The 20426-nt window shown below is 39.9% G+C and overlaps 1 protein-coding gene across 2 annotated transcripts in view; it reads left to right on the top strand.

Moving 5' to 3' along the window:
• Positions 1-20426, top strand: part of HECW2 (HECT, C2 and WW domain containing E3 ubiquitin protein ligase 2) — a 149480-nt gene that overhangs the window by 83144 nt on the left and 45910 nt on the right. For both annotated transcript variants that reach the window (XM_033065441.2, XM_033065442.2), the window contains 6 exons: positions 6496-6590; positions 10465-10540; positions 12336-12505; positions 14915-15057; positions 17908-18008; positions 18561-19898. In XM_033065441.2, coding sequence (XP_032921332.1) covers positions 6496-6590; positions 10465-10540; positions 12336-12505; positions 14915-15057; positions 17908-18008; positions 18561-19898 — 1923 coding nt within the window. The remainder of the gene's footprint in view (positions 1-6495; positions 6591-10464; positions 10541-12335; positions 12506-14914; positions 15058-17907; positions 18009-18560; positions 19899-20426) is intronic.

The following is a 20426-nucleotide window of genomic DNA, read 5'->3' as shown; positions in this document are numbered from 1 at the left end:
GTGCCATGGCAGGGAGATAGATCCAGCATAGGACAGTCACTGCTGTGTGGCAGGTAACTGGTGGGCATGCACTTCCATATGCAATGTACCCAGAAATTAAAAGCTGTACATATTCTAGTAGGTAAAATAGGGGTGTGGTCACAGTTCAGCACTATGGATGGTCATGTGCTCACTCTTGATTCTCTATTGTGGTCCTGCCTGGTTTATTAGTATGGGCTTGGGCTGCGAGCCTGCTTTGAGACTGTATTGGCCTTGTATTTATAAGTTACAGTCTTGGTCCCATGAGTGCTAATTACAGTGTCCACAAGAAGCACCTTCACCTACTTTACCTGTCTTTGTTGTTATTTATACCATTTGATGTCATAGTCATTACTGTCAGTAGAATAGAAATACATTGATTTGCATATATTTTCTTTACCGGTGCTATTGCTTTATGTGGTGAGCAATAATAGTGGCAGGTGTTGAGATTCAGCCAGAGACTGCCAGTCTTGTCACATCAATCATTTCCAAATCCCCCCTGGGATGTTTGTGGTTAAATTACTTCTGGTGCCACAGTGCGATACTTGGATGCGACAACTGCACAGATGCAGTGTGTTTTGAACTAAAATCTCATTTGTGGCATAGAATCACTGAATAGTTGGAGTTGGAAGGGACTTTTAAAGGTCTCTAGTCCAACCCCCTGCAATGAGCAGGGACATCTTCGATAGGTCGAGTTGCTCAGAGCCCCTTCCAACCTGATCCTGAGTGCTTCCAGGGACTGGGCACCTACTGCCTCTCTGGGCAACCTGTGCCTGAATTTTACCACCCTCACTGTATAAAGTTTCATCCTTATGTCTAATTTGAACCCTATTTTAGTTTAAAATTATTACCTACTGTCCCTGGTAAAAAAAAAAATTGTCCCCATCTTTTCGATAAGCTCCCTTCAAGTACTGAAAGGCTGCAGTGAATTCTCTTCAGAGCTTTTTCTTCTCCAGGCTGAGCAAAACCAACTCTCAGCCTGTCTTCGTAGGAGAGATTCTCCATTCCTCTAATCTCTTGGTGGCCTCCTCTGGACTCACTCCACCAGGTCCCTGTCCCTGCTGTGCTGGGGCCCCCAGAGCTGGATGCAGTGTCCCAGCTGGGATCTCAGAGCAGAGGGGCAGAATTCCCTGCCTTTCCCTGCTGCCCACGGGGCTCTGGATGCAGCCCAGGGCACGTTTGGCTTTGTGGGCTGAGAGTGCCCATGGCTGGGTCATGTCCAGCCTCTCCTCCACCAGCTCCCCCAAGTCCTTCTGTTCATCCCCCTCAACTAAGAGCACGAGTAGATGATGAGGTATATTCAGAAAATGTGGTAATATATGTGTTTGCATTGCACTGCTATCATGTTAAAAGTGAGGTTTATGTGCAGTTCTTGGTATTCAGTCCCTATTTCCATGAAATTATAATTTGTGCAGAAATAGTGTATTAGGACTGAAATTGCCTTACTTTGTAGCTAGCAAAGCAGACTCCCAGCTCTCTTTTGTTAACAGCTGATAGATATTGAAGGAAAAAAATACCAGTTTAATAATTGAACTTGATATACTTTTAGCTTTTAAGGGCTACTTGTAACTAGAGGTATGAACAGAGTTTAGTTTTTGTAATGGTTTTAACCATAATGATCAATGTTAATGAATGTTCTGAAAATGTAATTCATTACTTATATCCAATCTTTATATTTTTACCATTTAAAATTTTACTAGTTAAATTCTGTAAAGGTCATGGTTTTCTCACATGGAATTGTTCTGAGCCTGGGACGTTTGGCTGTGCAGTGCCCTGCAACCAGCGCCCTTTCAGTGGTCTGTCTGGGGACTCATGGTTATTGTCCTTACTCTATTTATAGACAAGTTCATGGAGTTGGAAATACTTCTGTTATTCTTCTGCTGCTTTTTTATGTTGTCTCTTAACAGCTATTTTTAAGTATCACAAATAACTGAAACAGGATCAAGTCTTGTATTTTTTACATTTGTGGCGGGCTTTGTTGACTTCCTTAAGTACATAATACCCCAGTGTTTTGTTTTAAAGGTTAGATTATAATTAAATGCTTTGCCAAACTGGAGCATAATAGTCAGTGCTCATGACTATAAATAAGAATCTCTGATGACAGCAAGTGAGTAGGGCTGGCAGGGATAGGGAGGCTCTGTTACCTGAACAAGCATTTGTCCACGTTCCCTTTGAAGCAGATTAGATGGAAAGACCACTGGGACATAAGAATTTTCTGTTATTGATCCTACTTTAGCTAAAAAGCTTTCTGTAAGTCGCTCTGTAGGTGGTTTGCCTAATGTTCCTGTAAAATAAATTCTGTGATACACCTGCTGAGAGAGATGGCAAGTACCTGGGGGCTGCCAGCTTTGGCCCTTGCATTCTGCTGCTGTGTTTGCTAGTGCCCAGTAGGAAGTAATCAAAAATGCACACACTGAAAGTGATGCAGAGAAGAGAATGCTAAATGTCCAAACAGAAATGTTGAGTTCACTAAACTGTCAACTACAGAAAAGTTCAACTGGCAGGACATGCAGAGCATTGCTAAATTTCTGCAGTTGTCTATCAGGTTCAGAAGGGAAAAAGTAGGATTTAACACAGTTGCTTTTGCACGGATTGCATCTCCCTTTATAGCTTTGTAAAGCGTGAATGTGAGTGACTTCATTTGTTCTAGTTTTCTTAAATAAGTTTTGCAGAACATGCTCTCATATTTTTCCAATGAGTTACTGTGCTGTCAGCTTTTTCCCCAGTGAATGTTGGAGGACATATGTTTCTATCTGCAGAGAGCCATGGATTCAGCCCAAGAACCTTCTGGGCACTCAGCTGCAGTGGCCAGGAAGTTTTAGCTGCTGTGCAGGTTCCATACAGTGAACCGGGAGCACTGTTTTGCTCCACAGACTGTTGTAACCCAGCTTGGATTTGACTTCTTTTTGGAGATGTGTCTGAGCTGATTGCACCTCTAAATTAGGGTCTGTCTGCAGCAAGCTGTTCTTAAAGCAAACACACCTGCTTTCCTGCATTAACAGTCTCCTGGGAAGAATGCATTCTCCAAGGATTATGCTCATGTATTTATGTATTCTTAGTACCTTTCTTCCATTAAGCATTCTTTGATGGGCAAGGGTAAAAAGTATTAAAGGCAATAACAAAGTGGTTAGTGAGGAGCTTTGGGGAATTAGCAATGTTTTAAACCCAAGCTGTTATTTAGTGTCAGCTGATCCCTTTATTACTGAAGAGGAGAAAGTATATGGTCCATAGAGGTAACAGCACTCTAATTTCATGCAGGTGTTCTTTTGAAATTCAAATGTCAGTGTTTGAATCCCAGAAACCTTTACTGATTCCAACATTTTTGTGTAATGGACCTGAGCTGTAAGATTATGGTTATGAAATGGTAACAGCTAGTTGCTTTAAAAGAAGGGAATTATGGTTTCACAGTTTTCTGATTAATTAACGTATATATCACTTGTTATATAGCCATGTGATAACTTTGAGAGAATTATAGATTCCCCAATTTAATTTTTGGCTTATTTTTAATTAAAGAAAGAATTTATTGTGGCCTCTATGATGTCTGGAGGAATGTCACTTACAAGAGAGCATGTGTATTTTCAAAAATACATTAATTTTTCCTATGCATGAAAATTCTTCTGTGTTCTGAAACGTCTTATTTTCTTAAATGATACAGGAAATGGTCCTGTGGTCAGGTATCAATATCTCTCCTTTGCTGGGTTTACTGCTCTTAACATTTTCATTAGGGATCCCACAAAAAGCAATCTCATTAACCTATTGAGGAAGAGTAAGTAGGAAAGAAAAAAGAGAAGTGCTGGTTTTCCCCTGAAGGCAGCACATAAAAGCAAGGTGGCAGGAGAAATTAAAGAAACTGGGAAAACTCTGTAGGTGACACATGCTAATGTGCATTCAGAGTATGGAATAGTTGAGAGGAAAACTGTATGTTAGTATGGTATTGAACTAATTTCTCAAAATATTGTAGTCCTGTTTGCAGATACTTGAACTTAACTGCTGCTGAAGAAGTCTGTGTGTTTATGGGGCCTTAGAACACATCTCAGCACACCACCTATAGCTATAAGAACAGCCACACATACTTGTTTCCACTACATCTAGAGGTCAGGAGTTCATCAGTCATCAAGAAAAACCTCTTCTAATCAAGATTTTTTTTCTTGATAGCACAGCACAAGATATGTCAAAAAGCTGCATCCTCAGCTGCTTTGAACTTACAGGCTTCCTCTGAGATTTCTTCTTCTGTTAACATTAACTGCAGTTTCTAGCATTATTAGCCAAGAAAAAAACGCTTTGGTGTCTCTTACCCTATGAAGTATTTGTTGTGTATAAGATCCAGTCTTGCAAATCCATGTTTGATTTGACAGCATCTGCATACATATGGTGGGTAGCCCATTTTTCAATTTCATGCTGAATTTCAAGTACAGCTTCTCATGTATTAATCCCACTGACACAGTGCTAACAGCAGATTTGCCATTTCTCTAAATGCTTATGTGAATGCAGTGCAGTATAAAGCCCAAACTGAGCTTCTGCTGGCAAGTGGGAGAAGTAGTCTCCATGTCATGTTTTTAAGTGCTCTGCTTTTTCTAATTATTTCTGGCCATAAGTCCTGAAGTTTGGTCTTCTGTTTGATTGGGTTTTTTTTTAATTTAGTGTACCTGAAAGGGATTGTCAGATCCATTTCTTGAATCCAGCATTGTTCTATCACCAGCCATGCAGGTATTGAAAAGTAGTGTATGCTTATAGAAATCATTGAGAGAGGGAAATATGAGGATGCAAAACTTGTAGTATTGCATTTCAGCCTTTAGATAAATGTACCTGTCAGTGTAGTGAGAGTATTTGTCCACCATCACATTATGGATTGTCCGTGGAAAGAAGCAGCAGCTGGTAACCTTCCCATTGCTAGATTGTGTTCAAAATTGTGTGATAATTGAGAGAAGATAGTCACAACAGACTGGATAAACAGCAACCCCAGAAACTCTCTGAAAAATTAAACTTAGGTTGCAATAAATGTAAGCAATGCAATAAAAGTAAGCAATATAGCTCGAAATTGGAAGTTGTGGTGGAACACATTGTCTTAACCATGCTCTCACGTCCCCTTAATGTTTTCAGTGTGAATAAGAGATGCTCAGACTAGAGGTCTTGTTATTTAGTGTGTGCATTTTACAATGTGGAGAGTTCAGTACTTGGTATAAATCCTCCCAGATTTTGCAAGTGTTCAGCCTTTGATTCTATGTGAGCTAGAAATTCTTGTGTGTCCTGGATATAAGCATTGTTGGTAGGTGAGCAGAATTGCTCTGTTCAGGAAGAAACTAACCCATAGTCCTGCCTGATGAGTTTTAGGTCTCATAAACCTTTGTAGGTGATTAGAAATCCTGTCTGCATTTCTAATTTTGCTGTAAAGCTTGTGGTAAATAGAGCATGTTTTGTCTGTGTGTGTGAACTCATCTGTGAGGAGGAGGAAGTGGGCTCAGCAGCTTCTCCACCTCCTGATTCCCTGGAGGCATTGTCAGCCAGACACTTTCCTTTGAAGAGTTGTTCTGAGGTGTCTCTTCTTTGTTCTGGGAGGAAGATAGTAAATAAATGTTGATCTGTAACTGCAGCAAATTTAAAAATAAATAATCCTTCTTGGCTGAACAGGCTTGCAGGGTGGGTTTCTGAATAGGGATAAGTGGGTATTTTATCCTGCAGTGATGAAATACCTCAACCCTCAAGGAATCATGCCATATATGTCTGCAAATCTTATACAAAACTCTGCGGTTTTGTGCTTCAGGACTACTGACATATTGTTAAACCAAGCAGAGGAATTGAACTGCCAAGACTTTCATACACATCCTCTGTCTGAACTGGCTGCTGTAATTCCTGCCTGCTTTTGGCCATTGCTGTCTGCCTGTGGCCATCTCTGTACCCAGAGGTAAAACCCTCATCAGCTTTACACAGAAGTTATCCCAATGGAGAAGGAAAACAGACATTGTTCCAGATAGGGAAAATCCCACAGGATCAAGGGCAGCCATAATTATAGCTGTTCTGCTTGGTTGAAAGAATGCAGAGGAACTACAGGGGAGGTCAGGCTTCAGTCAAACATAATACTCTTTTGTTTGCAGTAAATGCAGTTTAGCAAACAAAACTTTAATCAGTGGGACCAGAAACTTGGTGCAACGTTTACTTTTCCTGTGTTCCAATATATAAAGTGATTCAGATATGTGTCATGTTCTTCCAAAATCCTGCAAAATCATCCTAGTGGCAAATGTCCCAGTATGCCTTTTCCAGGCTGATGATATAGTAGCAGAAATACAAGTTGCAGAATTAAGTAAGTTATCATTTTTGTCTCTTAAGTTACAGAGAAGGACCCAACACACAATGAGGATATAACCAGCAGCTCTATTTGTAATTTCTATTAACAGGTCACTGAATACTGGATCCTTTCATTGTCTCTTTTGCCTAGGGTCAGTCATGAAGTGTTTAATGTAGATTTTGTTTTCTTTTCAGCTGAAATAAAGATCTGTTTTAAATACTACCATGGTGTTAGTGGAGCCCTCCGAGCTACTACTCCATGTATCACTGTGAAAAACCCTGCTGTGATGGTGAGTTTAGCCTATTTGTTCATTGTATTTGTAAATGGTTTATTGATAGGTTTTATAAAATGATAGTACTGATGACAGTATTAACTATCAGACTAATCTATCAATATGTCTCCTATTTTTACTATTGACAGTAATTATTTTTCAAAAAAGTGTGTTGCTTTACCAAAACCATAAAAACTGGAAAGTACTTTTCATGGTTTTGTATTGCTTATAATAAAATAACAATAAAAATTCACTGGGCTTAACTGAAGTCTTTTATACTAAGCATTTGACCTTAATTGCATTCAGTTTTTTGCTACTTATAGTTTTCTGTAATTTAACACTGTTCTAGAAATTTTTCACACTGAATATGTAACTGAAACCATGTCCAGAGTCTCAGTTTTTTCCTATTTCTTAAATATTTCCTAATGTTCAATATGAAACTGTTGCTAAGATAGCAATTGTTAGTATAAATGAAACTGGACAAAACTCTGCTCTTGCAAAAATGACTGAATTCTTTGAGTGTTCATATACCATTGAAATTTAATAATTCCCTAATTAATGAGAAATATTGTCTTACTGTGTTTGAGTTATGTGACTTGTTTACAAGTTTTAGAGAAGTTTTTTTAAGTTGTTTAAGTAGCAATGGAATAGTTAAAGCAGTGGCAGAAAGGGCTTCCAGACTTGTACCATGGTGCTTTTGCTGCAAGCAATTTACCTAACGAGTTAGCTCTTCAGCAAGTTTCACAGGGCATTTGATTCATTGATGTTGGCTGCCAAATATTTAAGTTCACAACTGTCAGGCTGGTGTCCTGACAACTGCAACATTGAAGATGCAGTAAAGCAGAAGTTACCCAGACTGAATAGCATTTATTCCAAACTTGTGCTTTTTCAGTCTTGTGTATTATATACAAGCGCATGCTATGATTTTCTGACACTAAATGTGCCATATATCTTAATATACCAAATGTGCGGGGGTTTTTCTCTTAGAATTACAAACCTAGGTGATAGCAGCATTTACTTTTCAGATCTTTGTCAGATCTCACTATGAGTAACAGTTTCACAGATGGATACAGACTTGATACTTTATAGGAGAAAATGTGTCATAGTTAATGAGCCTGACAGCTGCTGTCTTTAATACCAATTTATAAACTAAAGGCAGTAAGGTCTGATTTTGAACAAGAGGGAAAAATGCATCTCAAAATAACCCTTAGACTGGGATGCACACACTATGTCATTACTGAGAAGCAGAGTGATTGCACTGAATGGAGAAACCAGTTGAACTTGCTTTTGAATTTTCTTGACCTTATCATGCTATCCACCAGTAGTTTTGAGATTCATTGAACAAAAGAACATCTGAACTTTTGTCATCTACATATTCATTTAATGACTTGGTAGCTACCTGGAGATCTGTCTTTCAGAGTCATGCTAATTCTTGGAGACTTATACCAGCTGTTGCTGTTTAGATTTCTTACCTTTGAAGGGTAATGCAGGGTCCTGGGTATTGTACAGATGCTAGAAGGGGTAATTTTATATAAACATTTTTGTTTGCCTTAACAGTGCAGACTTCCAGAAATAGTGAGCTGTTATTTTTCCTGATGAGAATGTTGTATGACAGTTCAGATGATACTTCCTAATAATGTCATACTGGGTTAGTTACGTGTAAGTAAACCTATTGTTAACTACTAAAACCTCACTCCATTTCCATGGTTTTGGTGATGAACTTAAGCACAGTGCAGTAGAGTTCACTGGGTTCTCTTGGTACTGGTTGTGTCTGTTCTTAGAGAAATGCTGTGTGAGAAAGTGGTAAGAGAGTCGTGTTGTACTCACTCCCCTTTTTTATGGTGCAGTAAATTCCTTGCTTACTGGATTTTCTCATACTGATGGTGTATCACACCAGATATTTCAGTCCATCATATTTTTGGATAAGTAGCTAACATGCTATTGTGTTGCATTGGCTTGGGAGATGGAAGCCTTGATGGAGCCTTCAGAAACACTGTGTTATACCACAAGACATGGCCTTTGTGCTGCAAAACTCTGTGTGTGTGTGTGTGTGCTGGGATGAAATTTTTCACTTGGCGCAGAAGAATTGAAACTGCTGTTTAGATCATAATAGAACAGATAGAGATTATATGGAAAAGTCATGGAAGTGCTAGGGAACACTGTCACCATTCATGCTATTATAGCTGAATTGTGGGCAAATTCTGTTTCTATAACCTGAAGTTATGATTAGCAATAAGAGTGGAACGGAGTCCGACTTGTAGCAGAAAAATAGGTATAGAATGGGGAAGGCCTATTTATTAATGACTAACATTTTTAACAAGGAAAACTGTGTGTGCTGAAGTAAGCCCACAAGAGGAAACTGGAATACACAGCATTCCTGTGGCCTTGCCTGGACAGCATCACTATCACAGTGGGATGCACCCCATGCTGCTTCCATGGTATCTGTCTGTAGACAAGGGGACACTGATCCAGCTGGAATTAACCCATTGCTTTTGATGCCTTCATAATTTTGTTGCCACCTGTCACTGCTTATGCATCCGTATAAAATCACTGGCATGATAATGTCATGCTGGGTGGAAAAGGGATAGTTCTGAGCACTCTGGCAAGACTTGTCTTGCCCTGAGAGGTGGGAAGTGCCTATGGAGCCAGCAGTGAGGCAGGGGAATGGACCGGCTGGCAAGTGCCAAGGTGTCCCCTCTCAAGACTTGCTGAGACCCACAGGGATGTCAGGCTCCAACATTATGGCTGTTTCTTCATTGCTTTGTCTGGAGAAATCCACACATTTGCTAATTCCAGTGACATTCCAGTGTGCTTGCTGATCATCGTGGGAAGTATTTGATATGATATTATTTAGTAGCTTAAAGCAATATAAAAAGGAATGATTACATGTTTGATGAATGCAAAGCAGCTTCCCTGTGGCTACTGCAGCTCCAGAGTAATTCATCCATCTGGTGACTTCAAATCACTGCTCAGGGGCTGCCTCACATTCTTCATCTATGCACACAGGTGTGCCCATTTTTATTTAGTTTATTTGCATCATTGAATAGATCAGACCCTGTTCTATCACTGGTATTAATCCTCAGTGCTGTGTTTGGCTCAGACTTTTTCTGTGTCACCTCTCCTGCCTGGGAGTGAGTGCAGTGCCTGCCCAGGGAGCCATTTGTCTTCAAAGATCTCTCCACTGATGTCTCCGTGATAGATTATTCGGCTGGATGCACATCTCCTCTGTCTTGAAAGACAAATCCTTCTGCTAGTTGAAAGAGACAGACATTAATACATGAGAAACTTCTATTCTGAAGAAGTGCTTTACCTAATGAAGGATTTCAGTGGAAACCAAACCTCAAAATCTGTGAACCATAAGCTTTTAGACCACATTTATATTTAGATGTCTGATGCTCTTTTCTGTTTAAAAGGAGCTTTTGTTAATAGTGCTGAAAGCTTTTTTAGTCTCTCTTTGATCTCTTTGCTTTTTTTTTTTTGTTGCACACTAAATTATCTATTTGTGGAAAGTGACAAAAGTTAACGTATGCTGTCACTGGACAGCTCAGTGCTTTGATGTGTATTACAAATCCATACTGTTGTTTGTAATTTTACTAAAGGGAAAGCTGCAAAAGATAGGTTTTCTCTAAATAATACTGTCTGCATGTGTATTAACCTATACATGTTCTGTTTGGAAGATTTGGGCTACTGGTATATTAGCACTGTGGGACATAAATAATAGATATTTTGCTGTACACTAATTCTGTGGCTGAGCCTGTCTGTGGTAATAAGGCAGTATTTGGTCAGATCCTTCCCTAGCATAGTACCTTAAAATTGTGTTACTGTCCTCAGGCATGTAAAAAGCAGATGAAAACTTCTGTGGTATATTTCTTTTTTTGTTTTTCCTCTTCAGATGGGAGTAGAAGGCACGGATGAAGGTGCTTCTGGAGCCCAGCATTCTAGGAAGTTGGTCAGCTTTACCCTATCAGGTAAAAACCAACACTTCTCTGTGTTGTACAAATGATTGTTAAAAGAAAGTAAGTTACTGTTATAAATAACATCAAAGATGGAATTCTTTTCTTCTTTAGCCTCTGTAGGAGCACACTCTAGTGGCTTGAAAGATGTCATTTCTTTAGAACTTCTGTTTGTTGAAAACCAGCCAGAATCACAGATCTGCAGGAGTGAAAGAAATGGATTTGATATATCCCAGCATGAAAAATTAAGGGAAATTTCCAGTTTGCACAGGGGACAGTTCCTCTCAGATTGAAGAGTGGAAAACAACTTGTAATTAAAATGCAGTCTGGCTCCATCACTTTGAAAAAAGCAATTGCTGCAAATGGTGGTTTAGAAAGGGAAAAAAATTTCAGTTGTAACAGAGCTAAGCTGTCACTACAGTGAAATAGCTGTAGGGGTGCAGTCTACCAGCTTCACTTGTTTTGATTAGCACTTTATTCCAGGGAAATCTTGTGTGAGACAGAAGCATATTCAGCTTGAACAAAGGCAGATGAAATTCGCTTCTGCATCTTGAAGAGCTGACAATAAAAACGTGTAGAGATTGTAGAAGTAGAGCAGAAGAAAATCTACTGAAGTGACCTTTCAGCAGATACCTGAGATAGAGCTGATAGGTTGTACAGACTCACATAGTGGACTGTACAAGTAATTGCTTCATGAATCAGAAAAACCTGTTTTGTTTAATAGACAGTTGTGATTCTGCCTGAGGAGTCCCATGAAATAATTTTGAAATGTGTATTAACTGATGGGCTTGGAATATGAGTCCTGTAATGTTTTGGTTTGTTCATTTACACATGACTTTTTATTTCATCGTGTTTCTACTGTGTGGCTTAATTCTGAATATTGTGTAGGATTCCTTTGTTTTTTACCAAATCCACAGGCATGGCATTTAATTTTAGAGCAGTAAATTCTGCCTTCATGTATAAACTGTATGTGCCAGTTGTATTGCTGCATGCAGCATACTGGGATACTTAATGGAAAAAGACACAAACCTTGTGCTTCAGCAAACCTACAGAGAAGTGGAGGAATATTTTACAGTTAAGTTTAAAATCTAATATTATATAAAAAAATACCTCTTTATTTTTGTTGTTGCTGAAGCTTGCACTATCATTGAAGTCCTTAGTCATGACAATATACTCCTGAGGAAATTATTATTTATTATTGTAAGTTGTGAGGGCTGCAGTACTAAGGTTTCCCTAGGAAGAAAAAACCCTTTTCAGAAAACTTTGCCTCCTTTTATGTGAGATGGATTATCTGCTCTGTTGTGAGAAAATTGCATCATAGTCCAGAGCAGACCTGGTAAGTTATATTTATCAAAGACTGAACTTTTGGAAAGTGCCTGTTCACTGCATTACTTCCCATATAGTGTTTTATCTCCTCTCCTCACCTAGAAACAAAACAAGTGCTGTGTGATTCATTTTGGATCCTTTCTGTTGGGGTTTCTTTTCTTTCTTTGAGTGGAAATACCATAGATATCTTACTGAGAAAAGCATTTGTAGGTGAGCTACAAGTTTATGCTTTTTCTTTTACAAATAACTGGAGGCTGAAATATAAATGAGGATGTTGATACCTTTCTTCCTTATATTCTTTTGGGTAAACACTTGATTTCCTGCTGTACACTGGATCCAGTTAATGTGTGAGTACTTTTAAGTTGCTTTATTTAATAATTATGGTGAATTGATTTCCTGGGTAATATTTTAGGAATACACTGCATTGTGGACTAACTTTAATTTACTCAGTTCCTTTTTCCTTCCTTCTTGTTTTGCTTTATAGATATTAGAGCAGCTGGACTTAAAAAGGGCATGTTCTTCAATCCTGATCCTTATCTAAAGATGTCCATTCAGCCAGGCAAGAAAAGTACATTTCCTACATTTGCTCACCACGGCCAGGAAAGAAGGTCGACTATCATCAGTAACACAACTAATCCTGTTTGGCACAGAGAGGTAATGTATCCCTTGCCAGCTGATGCAGTGTACCAGGCTTGCATTTTCTCCCAATGCATTAGTCCTCACCCTCTGAAAGCTGTGAGCTTATTTTGCAGCTAGTTATTTAAAGTGACACAGAAATTTCAGTAATTTTAGGAACCCTGTTGGTGGATAGAAACAGTTATCATCTGCATATTAAAGCTGGGTATTAAAGCTGCTGGCAGGTTTTCATTCTCTCCTCTGCTAAAAAAAGCTGAACTCACTTAGCCAGCTGTAGATTTCTTGATATTGCAAAAATAAGTTAATTAAGGTTGGATTGTATGTTGTGAGAAGACTGTTTAAGAGAGGTTACACTACATGAACATTTATGCTGTGATTGCAACAACTGCTTATTTGGAAAAGGTATTTTCATGATGTGTAGAAGTGACAAATTTTCAGTTTTGTCAGGCTGAGGGGATGCTCTTTGATGTAGCCCCTGCAAGCTACACCTTGCAGGAAGGAAAATCCAGGAAGGTGTCAGAGGACCACTAGCATGGGGGACAGACGAGTAGTCTGGCAAAATCCAGTTTAGCAACGTGCTTGTATTGAGTAAACTGTGCAGATCCCATGGAAGGAACTCAGTCCCACAACTGTCATTGAATGCAGGAGAGCCAAATCTGTGCTTTTGAAGAGAAATGTTTATGTGGCAAAGTGAAACTGCTGACACACACCCATAGCCCTTTCAGGACTGGCAAGCCTGTACTGTGGTGAATGTTAATGTATTCTTTAGGAAGATGACACTGAGTAGGCTTTGGGAAATGTTTCCACAAATCATAAAGCAAACAAGCAGTAAAGCAGAACTGAGCAGGGCAAGCATTAGCCCTGCCCTGGGGTGCTTGGTTGTGGGAAAGACTGTAGATGTGAATAGTCTTAAAATCTTCTAAAAAATCTAAGTTCAGATCTCTGCATTGATTCTTCAGCTTTCTGTCTGTCTGTCCATCTATCCAGTAGCTAGAAAAAAAATTTACTCTTTCCTCCCTGCCCTTTTTTTCCTTCCTCCAGTTCTCCTTGGTTTGAAGCTTATTAGAAAAGAGATAATGTTCACTGGTGCACACATTGTATCAGCTTGCTTTAGCTGCTGGATCTTCCCTGTAGCAATGCTCTGACAACAGCAGTTATGATCCCATTACATATTTTGTCCTAGTGGTGCAGGATTGATCCTGTTTTACATCTAATACTTTCTGCAAAGTAATTTGCAATATTATACCAAACTGAGAGTGACAAATTTTTAAGTTCTGTTTATCAGAGGAGCCCAGTTGTGACAGTTGCCCAGCATGAGGAAGGGATTTTATTCCTGACCCAGTTTAATTGGTTTTTTTGAAGATGTTTATCTGATGCCTACAGCTGAACTGAAGAACTGTTTCTCCTGTTGTTCATTGTTCAATATATCTTTGGCTACCTAACCACATGTGTATTAGGCGTTCTGCATAGGTTGTGGTTTGCTCACAGGTCATAAAGGTGGCAGACAGTAAAAGTATAACCAAATGACCCTGTTTTTTTCTGAGTAGGTTATGCCATACTTTTCTTGCTTATTATTAAGCTTGTTTTCCGAATGAATTTATCATCACATTGTATGTACATGTGTATGTCTGCCAACATGCTTACTTAACTTTTGCCTTGTACCACTTTTGACTTTTTTGGCCATCTTTGACAGAGCAGTACAGATCAAAGAGATGAAGTACTCACAAAATGCATGAAAATGAAAGCTGAAGAGAGTAACTGTGTTAATGTCTCTGTGTAGGGAAAGGTGGAAGAAGGCTTGTACCAGACATCAAGAAATTAGCACCATATTGTTTAAAGGCCCTAAGTGCAGGAAAAGGTTCTCTTGGAGTTTACTGAGAAGGTTTGTCACTGTTGGGGCAAAACTCTGTAGAAAATTCTCCTCCTCTAGTGATGCTGCTCCTGAACGTACTATATACACATTGCCCTTTTGATTTCCTATCATGCATACAAAACATGAATGCAAAGCATGGTGTTGGGAGTGAAATTCTGAGCACAACCTGGAGTGAGACTCTTACTTTCTTCCTCCTGCATTGACCTGACAGAGCGCAGCAAAGATTCCTTCTCCTTTTGCTTTCCCCTGTGTAAACAGAAGCAAGCAGTAGGATACGTGGCGTTCTGCTTTCTGACAGAGACCCTGAAAGTGCTTTTATCCAGTGCAGTTTCTTACTGAGCAGTTCTTTTCAAGGAACAGCAAAAGGGAATGGGGAACAGTGAAAAGCTAGTTACATATGCAAAAATTCATTAATAAATGATGTTGACATTATTTTGCCATGTGGAAACTGCTGTCATCAGTTTTGGAGTTCAGTGCACATTAGTTGTAATTAAGCACATTCTTTCTGAATAAAGGTGTATTGATATGGTGTCAAATATGTTCTTTCCTTCCAGAAATATTCTTTTGTTGCACTTCTAACAGATGTCCTGGAAATTGAGGTTAAAGACAAATTTGCCAAGAGTCGTCCTATCATCAAGCGCTTCCTTGGGAAGTTAACCATACCTGTTCAGAGACTATTGGAGAGACATGCAATTGGGTAAATGAATACATTCTTAATGCTAACTTGTGTTCAGCAGGAAGACTCAGCTTCGAGAATACTGAGAGCAAAGAGCAGCAGCCTTTCTGGCTTACTGGTACAGAGCAGCAAATTTTTACTACATCTGTACTAAGAAATACATTGTAATTTTAGTAGCTTTATTGCCTGACTGGAAATCAGCAATGCTTCTAGCCCTGTCCTTAATTCATGTACCCATATTTGTGTTGATGTGTGTCTGTCTTTTTTTTTTTCAGTTTAGTTTCTTTATATAAAAAATATTATTCACATAGAATATGACTTCACAAGAAATCTTACCTTCTGGCTAGTCAAGAAGCAAGGCATTATCACAGTACTACGTGGTTGTGTGCAAATCTTTTAGAACAAGCAAGTACAATTGACTGACTTCTTGTATAGCTGAAGTCTTTTTAATTGTCATTTCAGTAATCAGAGATGTAATATCCCTTCAGTGAATTGGCCAGAACTGCAAGGCTGTGACTCCTTATTTTTCAGAGTGCTTCTAGTACTGCACAATTACAATTGCCTGTCATTATGAACAGCTCACTGATGAGACTCAAAATTCACCTGTTGTGCATGCCTTTAGTAAAGGCCTTGCCTCAAAGTTTGCTCAAGTTAATGTGTCTCCATTGACTTAAAAAAGCCACTGGATTAGGCCCATGAGGAATGATGGTGAAATTAAATGCATATTTTCTTCTTTAAAGTGTAAGGGCATGGCAGTGTCATCACACTTACACAAACTGGCCTCCTTTTTCACAGATATTCCCCTCAAAGTAACAAGCTACCTAAGGGGAGAAAATAAAATTCAATTTGAAAACAGTTTTCAGCTTTACGTTTTCAAGGTGGTGTCTACATTGGTAAGTAAAGGAAGAATAAAATTGTAAGAGTAGCTTAAAATTTTGATAATATCTTCTGACACACAATTTATTAAAAACCATTTTTTTAAAAAGCCTGTCCATTTGTTTTGTAGTGGTATCCAAGAACAGTGCAGGTATATACACAATATAACTTTTCTAAGAAGGGCCTCACCTTGAGTTTCAACAAATAGTGTTTGGTTGAACAAGCAGCTTTTTCTAATAAATTTGCACACTCCTATACACTCAAAAATAGCACTGTGATACAGGCTGGTTTCAAAACCTAATGTAGGGTGTTTATTTTCTTTCTAAATACCAAAATGTTTTCCTGCTCTGGGATTCCTGGTGGTGTGATTGGGAAATCACCAGTTTGCTCTGTTCATCTGTTCTCACCTCTGTTTTTTCAAATCATTAATCTGGAAGACATTCCTGTTTTCTTCTCCATATTTCAGTTCTGTATATTTGATATATCAAATCTATTTAGGAGTGGAGAGACAGTATAAGAAATATGTATTAAGAATATGGGTATTTGGTTGGTTTGCCATACTGCTGTTGGAACTGACATTAAATCTATTTTGCTTCTTCATCTGTAATATACCTGTCCATTTTCAGTTTTTGTGTAAAGAAAGACACTATTTCACCAAAGGTTTTGCAAAGCATAGTAGTGATTAATGTAGATAGGAAGTAGAAATGTTCCAAATATACAATTAACTGCTAATGTGCTTGTTTATTTGTTTATTTTAAAATTTTTTTTTGGTCAGACAAGTGTAACACCATTATTTTGATGATGTCAATGATGATTATTAAGAAATGAAAAGCTGAAATCCAGAACCAACCACTCTTAGATAAATTCTTCTCCACTTTTAGCTGTAGTCAGAGCTCACAAGATTGTGTAATGAAATGGCCAGTTGCTTTTAATTTCCTGGAAAACATGATAAATGAGCATGAGAATCATCTAGAATTGATTCAGCTGAATACAGAGAAGAAATTATTCATGATGTGGCTTCCTCTATTCTTGAATAGCCTGGAGTAGTATAAAACTTCTGTACAAACCGGAAACCTCAGATACCTAACTGATGACTTGTAGTACAGAGGAATCTGTGACCAGTCCTGGAGACACTACTGCTGAGATTTGGTATCCTGTGGGCTATAGAGCAGCATGGAGAGGGGAGGCTGCTGGTCCACTCAGGGCTTTTTTCCCCCTAAAAGTTTATGCAAACTGCTCCAGTTTATTTCAGTAGTAGTTGCATTTGTTTTATTTTGCAGTAGGAGTGCTCCCAGTAAAGGAGAGGTGTTTATATCAGTATAAAGTTATTTGCATAAATAACAGTAATTTCCTGTGGAGGTCTTAGTAGCTCCCTCTTCTTCCTTCAGCTGTCCCAGCTGTGCTGAAGGGAGCTGGGCTGTGAGTTCTGGCTGTGCCTAAATAAAAACGTAGATACAACCTGGGATCTGATCCAAAGTCTCAAGCTGATACAAGTGTCTAATCTAGTCTCAGCCCCACTGAATTCAGTAACTCTTTAGAACATATTTAAAGATAAATTCAAGCATTAATAGCTTTTCTAAATCAGAACGTAGAAGTGCTTTGTTGAATGTGAAAAATGACGAAGTAACTATTTGTGACTTTTGTACATAGTAAAAACCACAAGGGGGCAGAAAGGTTTTATTAATTGTAAAGCACTGTGTTGGGGAAAGGAGGAGGTTAGGAGAGAGCGATCTTTGCAGTTTGACTTCTTTAGAACTTAAGATATTTAGGGATGTATAAGAATTGGTGGGGCACAATCTGTATTTAGAATTGATCAAACATAGTTTTTAAGGTGGCTTTATCTGTTAACTAAAGGTATTTTACACCACTGTTAGTGTTCGTGCTTTTCCACGCAAACCAGAGTATGTGGCCGATTTTATGACCATAATAGAAATTAAATACTGAAAACATGAAACCAGCAACAATTGTTAAAACCCAGTATTTTTGATTTTGCAGAGACCAGGTTCTCAGCTATAATCTTGGCAGAAGGCTCCCAGCTGATCATGTTAGTGGGTATCTCCAATTCAAAGTGGAAATCACATCTTCTGTTCACGAAGGTGAGAATTTGTCAATGATCTGGATCTCCAGATAGTTGTATGGAGAGATTTCCTATATATTTCTGTGTCCAGGCTTTTCTGTTGTTGAGGACATAATATACTTTCTCATTCTTGTATGGTCCCCCCACTACAGATTTTTTTCTATTGGGATTCAAAATGTAGATATGGCAGGTACTACTCTGGAGATGGCAGTTCCAGAGCTACCAACACTTAGCATATTGATTTTATTTTCTTGGATAGATCCTAGATGAATCTGCTTATGATTCTCATTTTATGCTTGGCAGTGTTCTGTCTTTTGAAAGAAAAATGGGAATCCTTCAAAGTCATACTGCACACCTCTTGATTTTTCTATGTCCTACAAAACAGTATAGACTTATGCAGAGAAAATTCTGTATCTGTAGATGCGTTGTTATTTTGATTGAAGTTTCTTCCCTTAGTTTACTGATTGAAATTAGCAAGCATCTTCAAAGATGTGCATTTTTATATAATTTAAGTAGAATGAACTATGTGTTGCTGCTCTGTGTTTCACATTCAGTCTTTCTGTCTCTGCAGATGCTTCCCCAGAAACAGTTGGCACTTTGCTAGGAACCAACTCTGTAAATGGAGACTTGGGGAGCCCCTCTGATGATGAGGACATGCCAGCAGGACATCATGATACATCCACGGTGTGTTCCAATGGCCCAGTCTTTGAGGAATCTTCTGGAGACACAATCCTAAGACACTCTTTAAGGACTAGTAGGACTCTGGAGACAGACCAGGATGATCTGACCTCTGGTGCTTCAAGATCATCCCCTCCCAGAGGTCGCCAGGACTCACTGAATGACTATCTCGATGCAATAGAACACAATAACCATTCCAGACCAGGGACATCTGCCTGTGGTGACCGTCCTCGAGGAGCCTCCCCAAAACTGAGGAGCAGCTTCCCTACTGACACAAGACTTAATGCTATGCTTCACATTGACTCAGATGAAGAGGAGCACGAGCTGCACCAAGACCTGGGTTTTCCATCTTCTTTGGAAGATGATGGAGGTTTAGTAATGCTTAATGGTGCTACCAGAAATGTCGAAAGGAATGAAGTAAGTTCTTCATCAGATCAGGTAATGCCAGGGCCCGCAGAGAGCGAAAGGGTTTCAGCCTCTGATGCTCCTTTGCCATCAGCTGATGAGCAGCAGGATTCTCTCCCAGAGCTTCCCCCTCCGGAGGAAGGAGGCGAAAGCCTGCAGGGCTCCCAGGCTGAAGCCGCAGCAGAGCCGGCTGGCAGCGAGTCCCCTGCCCCTCCGGAGGCAGAGCAGCCGCCCGGCAGCGCAGACTCGGCAGCTGCCGAAGCTGCAGGTGGGGGCAGGAGGGGCGTCAGCGAAGCGGAGTCCATTGACCAAGGCTCGGAGCCTTCCCAGCTGTCGTCGGAGACGGAGCAGAGCGATCCCGCTCGCACCGAGAGCGTCAGCGAGGCCAGCACCCGGCCCGAGGGGGAGAGCGACGCCGAGGGCGCCGACAGCTCCTGCAACGAGAGCGCGACCGTGCGCCGCTCCTCCGTGGAGATGCGCTGCTCGTCCTGCGAGAGCGCCCGCTGCCCCGAGACTCCAGCCTTCTCTTCCCAGGAGGAAGAGGAGGGAGCCTGTGCCCCCGAGGCAGCTGCGGCGGAGCCGGGGGCCCGAGCGCAGGAGGCTGCGAGTGCCGCTGGGTCTCTGCCGGCGGTGCAGGTGCCCCAGGAGGAGGCGCAGGAGGCTGAGGCAGGGGAGCTGCAGGACCAGGAGGAAGCGGAAGAAATCTGGCAAAGAAGAAGAAGCCTGCAGGCAGCAGCTGCCCAGAGCCAGTCTCAGGATGAAGAAGTTGAAGGGGCACAGGCAGCCTGTGAGGGTGCCACAGCACAGCTGGAAGGAGCTACTGGAGGTATAACTGCAGGAGGCACTTTCTGGAGTGACCTCACTGAAAACAAAGATCATTAGTTTCTCAATTTCATTTTCTTCAAAGATTCTTTTGTTCCTTTGAATTTATTTCTTTCTTCAAGAGACTCGTGGGGGTTTTTGATTTAATGAAAAGTCCAAACCTGAAATATCCAAAATATGTTTACTTTAAAATTGGATGTATTTTAATTTTTGAGAGAGTAGTGAGGAGGATGAAGAGGAGGAAAGAATTCCACAATATTACCCTGTTTACTAATGAAAATGGTAATGAGGGACAAAACTCCCCACAAGTATGAAATGCAAAATAGGATTTGTATTTGGCTCTTATCTTTTGAATATTTTGTATTAGCATTAAAACATAAGGGTAATCAAAAGAAAGGGGAAAGGAAGAATAATTTTTTGGTCAACTTCAGGCTCTTTATCTTCCTTTTCCCAGTTCCCTCTCTATACAGGTGGATCTTACTACACTGGAACCTTGGGAGAAGAAGAATGTGTTACCCAAGTTAACACTGTA

This window comes from Catharus ustulatus, chromosome 7, assembly GCF_009819885.2.
Source record: "Catharus ustulatus isolate bCatUst1 chromosome 7, bCatUst1.pri.v2, whole genome shotgun sequence".
In the NCBI taxonomy this organism is placed as follows: domain Eukaryota; kingdom Metazoa; phylum Chordata; class Aves; order Passeriformes; family Turdidae; genus Catharus; species Catharus ustulatus.
This window is presented reverse-complemented; position numbering and strand designations above follow the sequence as displayed.